A 12,169-nucleotide genomic window follows, 5' to 3' on the forward strand; every position below is an offset into this window, starting at 1 on the left:
CATTGTATTGAAAATGCAATTGAATGTTATTGTGGAATTGTATGAATTTCCATGGAAAGGGTAAATAGGAGAACAGCAGGGGGGTAATTTGGCAAATTCACTCAGGTTTTAGCATCTCCAGAGAAGCCACCGCTGTGGAAGGTGAACATATACTAATTCAAATTGGATTCCCCAGGAACCAACAGACAAAGAAAGGGGGTTTTAGATAAATAGCCTTGTTTTAAACTGGCTCCTGGCTTTCTTCCTGTTCCAGAAAACGGACAGGACCCTGGTCCACAGAGGGCCCCAATCCTTAGGGCAAAGTTGTCTATACTATCAAACTAATAAATTGCAATGCATGTCAGACATATTTTCTTTTCTCATTTTGAACTATACTGGTTCCAAATTGTGGAGAAACTATAAACAAGATGCTCTTTTTTCTATATGTTGAAAATGCTAAAATAATTCTTTTTGGATGGGGAAATCCACCCAGATCTACTGAAAACCTCTCTTTGGAGTGGTATAGTATCATATATGAACACAATAAATATCAAGATTCATATTGTTAATAGTCTTTACATACGTAACATTGTAAGTCTAGCATAATGACAGGTTTCAGAGTAACAGCCGTGTTAGTCTGTATTCGCAAAAAGAAAAGGAGTACTTGTGGCACCTTAGAGACTAACCAATTTATTTGAGCATAAGCTTTCGTGAGCTCCAGCTCATGCATCTGATGAAGTGAGTTGTAGTTCACGAAAGCTGAGGCTCAAATAAATTTGTTAGTCTCTAAAGTGCCACAAGTACTCCTTTTCTTATTGTAAGTCTAAATTTTCAAAAGTAGCTGGTAATTTTGAGTGTCTTAATTCTTGGGCATCCAACTTGAAACACCTTAAAAGGCTATCACCTTGACTTTCAGAGTGTTGGGGCTCAACATTTTCTGAAAATCAGACACTTCCCCCTTTTTGAGTGCCTAAAAAAAATGCCCCAAAAATCAAAGTATACAAAATCACTAGTCATTACATTTTGAAAATGTAAGCCACAAGTATGTATACGTTAAATAATGTATCTTTAAGGCAGGAAATCAATTCCATATAAATGTCTCCCATTACCTGTCTCTCAAATAGATTAGAAATAGTTCTATGAGATGGAGGAATGAAAGGTGTCATCTACATGAAACTACAATGGAGTCAAAGGACTCAGTTATAAATTGTTGAATCCTGTTCTAGTTGCAACAATTTGCAGTTCGCACCAGTATAAAGCCTTGTATAATATGGTTTAGTTCATATGTAGACACAAATTGGGCCAGGGAACTGTGTTGCTATTGGGTTCCATAATCCGGTTGTAACTATATGGCAGGACAGGGTTCCATTGCATAATGGGAAAGAAAAAAAAGAACAATCAATTTATCCCAAATTTGAGGCAATTGAGCAAATCGGATCAGGAATAGTTACTCATTCTTGCCTGTTGATCATCTATTCACTTTTCAAGGTTTTTTGTTTTGTTTTGTTTGTTTTAATACCTTTCTTTATCTTTAGTTGCTTGTTCAATCATTAATTTCTTCAGTTCTGCCAGACGATGTAGATCTTTCTCTTCCATTTCTTGCCACTTGCGTTGTTTTTCAGCCCAGTATATTCTCACCTGGAGTTTGTATGAATGAAATATACAGATTAAAACAACAGAACACTTATAAACCAAGATACAGGCCAGCAAAGCAAGAGTAATGCCAGGGAAAACCTGACATCTTGGGTTTTGTAATAATATGTATATTTTAGAAAAGCATATTTGCCTATGTTAGGAAATATTAACAAACTACACTCTAAACATGAAGCTGCAAAAACTGCTTTTGAGATGTAGTAGGAGCAGAAGAGAGTTTGTGGGAACCCCCCATGCATGAAGAGAAAAATTTCCAACTGGTATGTTTCCTTTCTTTTTCCATCCTATCCAACAACAGCAACTACAGACAGCATTATTGCTCCCCCTACCAGGGAGCAAGGAAACAAAATACATGGCAATCAGAGCACCTCATTTCCAGTTTGTATCAAGTATAGCTCCAAGTGGCAGTCCTCCAGGGGAGGAGCAAGGAACATAGGATGAGAACTACGAAAAACAGAATTACCAGTGAGTAATTTTTTCTTGTTACTATGGCCCTCTTCATCTGTTCTACCCAGCAATAGCAATTACAGAAAGCAGACATCCCATGAAATAACTAAAGAAGATGGATGGGCTTTCTTCAGATGCTTGGAGCGTCAGACATGTCCTCACTGACATTGATTTTGGTCTGACTGGTAATGCCAGATAAAGATGAAAGGAATAGACAACAGTCTTTCAAATTTAGGTACAGAACTGGAATTTCAATGATGCAGAAAATTCGCGTGCTACTTACTGAATGAAAATCAGCTCTGTGTAAGCTTGAAAGCTGATCTCTTTCACCAACAGAAGTTGGTACAATAAAAGATATTACCTCATCCACCTTGCCTCGCTGAACAGCATTTAGTAACTTCGGATATATTATTTTGTCCTAGTCAAAGGCTAATAGGATAATGTCTGATCCACAGAGGTTTTTGTGTTCTACAGTCCATTGTTGCATTAACCATCAAGACCAGTGGTTTTCAAACTTTTTTCATTTGCGGACTCCTATAAAATTTCAAATGGAGATGCGGACCCCTTTGGAAATCTTAGACATAGTCTGCGGATCCCTGAAACCACTGTTCTATGGTAACACCAATCTTGAAAACCACTGTTCAATAGTAACAACAACCTTTCACAGACCCCTTAGACATTAAACTGAAATTAAAATTGTAAATATGTATCAATAATTTAATGAAGGAAAATTAATAAATCATAGAATCTTTATATAAACACACAACTGTCTGAAAACAAGGAAATCCAAAGTTAAGGGTGCATTTTAAATAAAATTATTTTAAAATTATGGAAATACAGAGCTAAGGTATCCCAAATAACTTTAGCTTTGCTCTCTTGTGCACTTCACTGTGAGAACTCTCCATGTAAAGTTCATATGTATCTTATACTCTGAGGCTCCATGGGAGTGAACCTCAAAAGGGCTCCGATCTGCAGATATTCTGTGCATCAGCTGTGTACCAGAGTCCTGCTTCTGCATCACCTCAAGTGAATGGGAGTTTTGCTATGGACTTCAGTGCAAGCAAGAGCCAAGTTCTGTGTAGCTTCGGAACTCCACAAAACAGATTACACAAAAGAGCTCCAGTCACGGATCTTAGGAGCTCCACAGAATATCCATACAGCTTGGGACACAGACTTTTAGTTATTATATACATTTTTAAAGTCCTCATAACTAAAACATCTAAAATAAATGTTATTCATTTCAAAGTACATCAAGTCCTTGGATAAAGAGGAAGAAAATCTCTAAATTCACCCCTTCCCCTGCCCAATCCCCAGTGTGGAAGGCGCTAACTTAAAAAGGAAATAGTTTAGATGACCATTCCTTGCAACAGAACCTCTATGAAATGGCAATAAAAGTAATACATTATATGTCAAAGAAATACTCTAGTTTTAAGCTTTTGTAGAAGGCTCCAGTTTGCAATGGTTTTCAGGGCATCAGCCCCTTTAAAATGAGCAAAAAGAAAAGGAGTACTTGTGGCACCTTAGAGACTAACCAATTTATTTGAGCATGAGCTTTCTTGAGCTACAGCTGTAGCTCACGAAAGCTCATATTTACCCCCTGAAAGGCTGTCTCGAAAGTAGGAGCACTTTTCCTGACAAAGTTCTCCTAGTTTAAACACAACTGTATCATATTGGTATAGTAAAATCACTCCCCATGAATGAAACAAATTGGTATAAACACAGCTTTGTGTCTATACTTGGAGCTTCAGTTGGCACGTTATATGTCAGTCAGGGATCATACCTCTTCATACCTGTGACCAACAGTTATGCCAGAAGAAGTCTGTAGTTTAAAAAGACTAAACCAATACCTAAAAGCAATAATAACCTAGCCTCTGGGAAGAAATATCAGAAAACATCTGCCAGAGCCAATGTGAAAGAATGCAGGAATCGCACAGTATAGAGAATCTTGAAAAGTTCATCTTGTACATTTTTGAAATATGCTTAAAATATCTACAGATAATGACTAGAACATGCCTACACAGTGTATATATAATCCTGTCTCATCGAAGTCAAAGGCAAAACTTGTCTGGACTTAAACAGCACCAGGATTTGGCTCAAAGTGCATATTTTACATGCTTATAAATATGACCTCATAACCACAATTGAAAATGACAAGTTCCCAGAATAAAAGAAAAAAGTTAAAGGATATGAGACAAGAGGGAAAACATTTTTTCAAGTGCTTTTGTCCCACTGTTACACTAACTGCATGCCAGTCTCTGTAGTCATTTCATTCATTCTATTTTTTTAGTGGCAGTGTGACTGAGGGAACAGGGTCTGGCAATAATTTAAATTTAATAGCAATGGGAAATCGATGAGAGAATTAAAGAGACAAATCCATGCTACCTCTATAACCAGCGAAGAAGGAAACTAGATACAGACTAGAAAAGGAGTACTTGTGGCACCTTAGAGACTAACCAATTTATTTGAGCATGAGCTTTCGTGAGCTACAGCTCACTTCATCAGATGCATCTGATGAAGTGAGCTGTAGCTCACGAAAGCTCATGCTCAAATAAATTGGTTAGTCTCTAAGGTGCCACAAGTACTCCTTTTCTTTTTGCGAATACAGACTAACACGGCTGTTACTCTGAAACCTAGATACAGACTGTACATGGGCACAGCCTAACATCCACAGCAAAGAACGATGGCCATGCAAATCAAGTCCATCACCTCAACTAGTGAGGCGTGTCCAAGGAAGGGGAGATCAAAGTGGGCTTGGAGATAGGAAAGTGTGGAAACATCCCAGAGGTAAAGTCCTCATATGGGACACAAAGACTGGCACTTTCTCTAGGCAGCACTCTTGTTCAAATACTCCTGTGTGGAATGGTTGATATAGCCAGACAGATACGATAATGAACTGTAGGTAAGAGATAAGGGGAAATTTCTTTGGACACAATAGGGAAAGGCTACGTCAGGCCTAAAGAGAAGTTGATAAGAGGACTTTCTAAAGACCTAGGATTTTCTTTTCTTTTCTTTTCTTTGTAACTAAGCTAAAGGACCCCTACATCACTCAATTTTGTAAACCATTTCTTTTGCTTTATTACCATATTCTGTTTAGTTTTAATAAATCTTGTTTTCAAGAACATTACTGCAATATGGATAATGTCATGCAGATGGTCGGAAAGAGACAAGACTTCAAACATCTAAGTAGAGGTAGAGAAGGATAAGGCATTTCTGGAGCCGAACTCCCCCATTCATGCTCTCAGTCAGATGGGGCATGAACAGAGTTTATGTACATTCCCATTAAGGTATGTTACAAAGGACTATGACAGGTATTTACCTGGGGAGAAGCCTAAGGACAGAGGAGACATCGGTTGGCAAGGTACTATTTTTTCATTTTCCAGCCTTCACCACTGGCTGATCAACTGTTAACTTAAATCCTCCTTGGGGGCTGGGGTCCCTGGACTTCACTAAACCCTTCAAATACGCATCATGAAAATATTCTATTTTGAAACAATTCTGCCTATCTGATTTTGTGCCCCCCCACACTCATTGCTTTCAACAGATGTATACATAAAAACCTACTAGTCAGTGGCCCAATCCTGGAAGCATGTGAGCACCAATAGTCTCATAGAAGTTAATGGGACAGCTTATGTGAGTAAAGTTACTCATGTGCTGAAGGATCTGCAGGACCACCCTATAAACATTCATTTGCTCTTGCTGCTTATTGCTGACTTGAAATAATAATTATACATTTTTAATATAAAAATTCCACATAAACCAGTTGTGATGTTAATCCTCTAAGTGTAAGATTTCAGAATGAGAAATAAGTAAAAAAATAGGTAAATTCTCAAAATCAAAAGGTTCCTGTTTTTGTATAAATTACATTAATAATAAAAATTAGTGTAGAAAAATATAGCTAGTATGTGACACATAAGCAGATTTTTCTATAAGCAGTAAAAAAAACTTATTCGCCAAAGTTTTTCCACAAAGTACTGTTTAGACTTTAGTTAGAACAATGTTATTTCCCCACAGAGAGACAAGGTAGGTGAGATAATATCTTTTATTGGACTAATTTCTGTTGGAGAGAGAGAGAAAAGCTTTCCAGCTTACACAAAGCTCTTCTTTACATCTGGGAAATTTATTCAGAGGATATGTTTACACTGCAGTTAGACACCGGTGGCTGGCCCGTGCCAGCTGACTCTGGCTCTGGGGTCTTTTAAGAGGCTGTTTCATTGCAATGTAGATGTTGAGGCTCGGGCTGCAGCCTGGGCTCTACGACCTTGAAAGTAGGAGGGTCCCAGAGCTTGGGCTGCAGCCCCAGCAGGAACATCTACACTGCAATGAAACAGCCCCTTAGCCAAAGTCCTGTGAGTTTGAGTCAGCTGGCATGAGCCAGCCACCAGTGTCTAATTGCAGTGTAAACATACCCAGAGTGTCACAGATAAATACAAGGTGGAACAGATTATTTAGCACTAGTAGTTAACACATATTTCAAGGGACTATTCAAGGTGAAGTGGCGCGTTAACACCTCTCCAGTTAATGGGAAGGGGGAAAGCCGGGGAGTGACGGGGTGTTAACGGGGTTACAGATTGTAATAAACCATAATTCCAGTGTGCTATTCAGTCTATGATTTTTAGTGTCTAGTGACGTTATGAATTTAAGCTCCTAGGCTCATCTCTTGAAGGGGCTGTGCAGGTTTCCTCTGAGAAAATCCTTGACTGAGAGGTGTTAATGGGCCACTTCACGTTGAAATATGTGTTAACAACATATGCTAAACAATTATCTGTTCCATCTTGTATTTAGCTGTGACACTCCGAGTACATTTCCCAGATCTAAAGAAGAGCTCTGTGTAATCTCAAAAGCTTCTCTCTCTGTTGCCAACAGAAGCTGGTCCAAGCTCACCCACCTTGTCTCTCTAATATCCTGGGACCAATAAGGCTACAACACTGCATACATTTCCCAGTCAGTCAAACGATGTAGCACAATGTAAACATAGAGGTCTGCTGGCTTGAAAGAGGTAATGTGCACCTGTTCTTGGAAGCCTATTTGAAAGTTCCCTGTGTTGGTCTAAGTGCAGTGTGCTTAAACACTGTAGCCAATATATTGTGAGGCTCATTTGCTGCAATGCAGCATATCTTGCTGCAGCTTTGGTAGCTTCAGTGGTCTTTGCCATATTACTTGATAGCATAAATCTGTAAGACAGCTAGAAATGCAGTAGTTTCTCTGCACTGATTTTCCTTGCGTCTGTGTGTCAGCCACAGCGTATATGCCTATATTGTTGTCTTTTTAGAAAAATAAGAAAGTAGAATAATTGCTGCACAAGTACATGCAGCTTTAAAGCTGAAATGGGTATTAGCAACATTCCACTAACCACTTGCTAATCTCTGAACTAATAACAAAAAGACTATTTACAATAATATAAAGTATTGAGATTACTTAAAGCTTTTAAAAGCAATTAGACAATAAATCATTCAAATAGCACATTTTCCATACTTTTTCTTTTTCCTCTGCTCTCTGAATCATTTCCTTTTCTTTCTGTATCTTTTCTCTTTCATCTTCCTTTTCTTTACTTCTGACAGCTACAGCAGCTTCCAGTCTGGCTGTCTCCTCCTGGTGTGCTCTCCACTGTAGAACCTGAAATAAAAGATTGAGAAAGTCTTCCTGTTTAGTCAATCCCCTAACACAGTAAGTGTAACATTGTGGGCCTGAAAAACTGAATATAGTGAAGAAACACAAGTAGTCTGTTTATCAATCAGCAATGTACTGTTGTCATAAATATAAAGGGAAGGTTTCAGAGTAACAGCCGTGTTAGTCTGTATTCGCAAAAAGAAAAGGAGTACTTGTGGCACCTTAGAGACTAACCAATTTATTTTAGCATGAGCTTTCGTGAGCTACAGCTCACTTCATCAGATACATACCGTGGAAACTGCAGCAGACTTTATATATACACAGAGAATATGAAACAATACCTCCTCCCACCCCACTGTCCTGCTGGTAATAGCTTATCTAAAGTAATCGTCAGGTTAGGCCATTTCCAGCACAAATCCAGGTTTTCTCACCCTCCACCCCCCCACACAAATTCACTCTCCTGCTGGTGATAGCCCATCCAAAGTGACAACTCTTTACACAATGTGCATGATAATGAAGTTAGGCCATTTCCTGCACAAATCCAGGTTCTCTCACTCCCTCACCCCCCTCCAAAAACCCACCCCCATACACACACAGACTCACTCTCCTGCTGGTAATAGCTCGTCCAAACTGACCACTCTCCAAGTTTAAATCCAAGTTAAACCAGAACATCTGGGGGGGGGGGGGGGAGGAAAAAACAAGAGGAAATAGGCTACCTTGCATAATGACTTAGCCACTCCCAGTCTCTATTTAAGCCTAAATTAATAGTATCCAATGCCATCCACAGCCTCAGAAACAACTCTGACATCATAATCAAAAAGGCTGACAAAGGAGGTGCTGTTGTCATCATGAATAGGTCGGAATATGAACAAGAGGCTGCTCGGCAGCTCTCCAACACGAGTTTCTACAAGCCATTACCCTATGATCCCACTGAGAGTTACCAAAAGCAACTACAGCATATGCTCAAGAAACTTCCTGAAAAAGCACAAGATCAAATCCGCACAGACACACCCCTGGAACCCCGACCTGGGATATTCTATCTACTACCCAAGATCCATAAACCTGGAACTCCTGGGCGCCCCATCATTTCAGGCATTGGCACCCTGACAGCAGGATTGTCTGGCTATGTAGACTCCCTCCTCAGGCCCTACGCTACCAGCACTCCCAGCTACCTTCGAGACACCACTGACTTCCTGAGGAAACTTCAATCCATCGGTGATCTTCCTGATAACACCATCCTGGCCACTATGGATGTAGAAGCCCTCTACACCAACATTCCACACAAAGATGGACTACAAGCCGTCAGGAACACTATCCCCGATAATGTCACGGCTAACCTGGTGGCTGAACTTTGTGACTTTGTCCTTACCCATAACTATTTCACATTTGGGGACAATGTATACCTTCAGATCAGCGGCACTGCTATGGGTACCCGCATGGCCCCACAGTATGCCAACATTTTTATGGCTGATTTAGAACAACGCTTCCTCAGCTCTCGTCCCCTAAAGCCCCTACTCTACTTGCGCTATATTGATGACATCTTCATCATCTGGACCCATGGAAAAGAAGCCCTTGAGGAATTCCACCATGATTTCAACAATTTCCATCCCACCATCAACCTCAGCCTGGTCCAGTCCACACAAGAGATCCACTTCCTGGACACTACAGTGCTAATAAACAATGGTCACATAAACACCACCCTATACCGGAAACCTACTGACCGCTATTCCTACCTGCATGCCTCCAGCTTTCACCCTGACCACACCACACGATCCATCATCTACAGCCAAGCTCTGCGATACAACCGCATTTGCTCCAACCCCTCAGACAGAGACAAACACCTACAAGATCTCTGTCAAGCTTTCTTACAACTACAATACCCACCTGCGGAAGTAAAGAAACAGATTGATAGAGCCAGAAGAGTTCCCAGAAGTTACCTACTGCAGGACAGGCCTAACAAAGAAAATAACAGAACGCCACTAGCCGTCACCTTCAGCCCCCAACTAAAACCCCTCCAACGCATTATTAAGGATCTACAACCTATCCTAAAGGATGACCCAACACTCTCACAAATCTTGGGAGACAGGCCAGTCCTTGCCTACAGACAGCCCCGCAACCTGAAGCAAATACTCACCAACAACCACATACCACACAACAGAACCACTAACCCAGGAACTTATCCTTGCAACAAAGCCCGTTGCCAATTGTGCCCACATATCTATTCAGGGGACACCATCACAGGGCCTAATAACATCAGCCACACTATCAGAGGCTCGTTCACCTGCACATCCACCAATGTGATATATGCCATCATGTGCCAGCAATGCCCCTCTGCCATGTACATTGGTCAAACTGGACAGTCTCTACGTAAAAGAATAAATGGACACAAATCAGATGTCAAGAATTATAACATTCATAAACCAGTCGGAGAACACTTCAATCTCTCTGGTCACGCAATCACAGACATGAAGGTCGCTATCTTAAAACAAAAAAACTTCAAATCCAGACTCCAGCGAGAAACTGCTGAATTGGAATTCATTTGCAAATTGGATACTATTAATTTAGGCTTAAATAGAGACTGGGAGTGGCTAAGTCATTATGCAAGGTAGCCTATTTCCTCTTGTTTTTTCCTCCCCCCCACCCCAGATGTTCTGGTTTAACTTGGATTTAAACTTGGAGAGTGGTCAGTTTGGACGAGCTATTACCAGCAGGAGAGTGAGTCTGTGTGTGTATGGGTGTGGGTTTTTGGAGGGGGGTGAGGGAGTGAGAGAACCTGGATTTGTGCAGGAAATGGCCTAACTTCATTATCATGCACATTGTGTAAAGAGTTGTCACTTTGGATGGGCTATCACCAGCAGGAGAGTGAATTTGTGTGGGGGGGTGGAGGGTGAGAAAACCTGGATTTGTGCTGGAAATGGCCTAACCTGACGATTACTTTAGATAAGCTATTACCAGCAGGACAGTGGGGTGGGAGGAGGTATTGTTTCATATTCTCTGTGTATATATAAAGTCTGCTGCAGTTTCCACGGTATGTATCTGATGAAGTGAGCTGTAGCTCACGAAAGCTCATGCTAAAATAAATTGGTTAGTCTCTAAGGTGCCACAAGTACTCCTTTTCTTTTTGCATAAAGGGAAGGGTAACCAGCTTTCTGTATACAGAACTATAAAATCCCTCCTGGCCAGAGGCAACATCCTGTTACCTGTAAAGGGTTAAGAAGCTCAGCTAACCTGGCTGGCACCTAACCCAAAGGATCAATAAGGGAACAAGATACTTTCAAATCTTGAGGGGGGAAGGCTTTTGTTTGTGCTCTTTGTTTACGTGGTTGTTCTTGGGACTGAGATAGGCCAGACAGAAATCCATCTTCTCCAACCCATCCTAATCCAAGTCTCCAATATTGCAACCAGTATAGGCAAACTAGGCAAGGCGGATTAGTTTATCTTTTGTTTTATGTGAATTTTCCCTGTGTTATTCCTGTTTTCTGTAACTTTAAGGTTTTGCCCAGACGGGAATCCTCTGTGTTTTGAAACTGAATACCCTGTAAAGTATTTCCCATCCTGATTTTACAGAGAAGATTTTTATCTTTTTTTTAAAATAAAATCCTTCTTTTAAGAACCTGACTGATTTTTCCATTGTTCCAAGATCCAGGGGTTTGGGTCTTTGATGATTTTGTAACACATTGGTTAGGATATTATTCTCAAGCCTCCCCAGGAAACGGTGTGTGTAGGGCTTGGGGGGAATATTTTGGGGGAAAACGTCTCCAAGTGGCCTCTTTCCCTGTTCTTTGTTTAAAACGCTTGGTGGTAGCAGCATACTGTTCAAGGACAAGGCAAAGTTTGTACCTTGGGGAAGTTTTTAACCTAAACTGGTAAGAATAAGCTTAGGGGGTCTTTCGTGAGGGTCCCCACATCTGTACCCTAAAGTTCAGAGTGGGGAAGAAACCCTGACAACTATTGTTTAATAAACATTACTTTCACTTATTACTAAGTCAGTCATTCTCTATTAATTGGTGTATAATTTAACAACAAAGTCCCACATGAAAAGTTAAAGACTTTCAATAATACTTGAGCTCCTAAATGCCTAAGCTCTGATCTACACTAGGACTTTAGGTCGAATTTAGCAGCGTTAAATCGATGTGAACCTGCACCCGTCCACACGATGAAGCCTTTATTTCGACTTAAAGGGCTCTTAAAATCGATTTCCTTACTCCACCCCGACAAGTGGATTAGCGCTTAAATCGGCCTTGCCGGCTCAAATTTGGGGTACTGTGGACACAATTTGACGGTATTGGCCTCCGGGAGCTATCCCAGAGTGCTCCATTGTGACCGCTCTGGACAGCACTCTCAACTCAGATGCACTGGCCAGGTAGACAGGAAAAGAACTGCGAACTTTTGAATCTCATTTCCTGTTTGGCCAGTGTGGCAAGCTGCAGGTGACCATGCAGAGCTCATCAGCACAGGTGACCATGATGGAGTCCCAGAATCG

The 12,169-nt window shown here is 40.7% G+C and overlaps 1 protein-coding gene across 1 annotated transcript in view; it reads right to left on the bottom strand.

Annotated features, from left to right (window-relative positions):
- The window catches only part of CCDC148 (coiled-coil domain containing 148), a 123,594-nt gene that overhangs the window by 16,064 nt on the left and 95,361 nt on the right, over positions 1–12,169 (bottom strand). Inside the window, exons 10-11 of the mRNA XM_077830510.1 lie at positions 7,552–7,692; positions 1,499–1,617 (exon numbers count right to left, since the gene is read on the bottom strand). Of these exons, the coding sequence (XP_077686636.1) occupies positions 1,499–1,617; positions 7,552–7,692 (260 nt within the window). The remainder of the gene's footprint in view (positions 1–1,498; positions 1,618–7,551; positions 7,693–12,169) is intronic.

Source organism: Eretmochelys imbricata, chromosome 11 (genome assembly GCF_965152235.1).
Source record: "Eretmochelys imbricata isolate rEreImb1 chromosome 11, rEreImb1.hap1, whole genome shotgun sequence".
NCBI lineage: Eukaryota > Metazoa > Chordata > Testudines > Cheloniidae > Eretmochelys > Eretmochelys imbricata.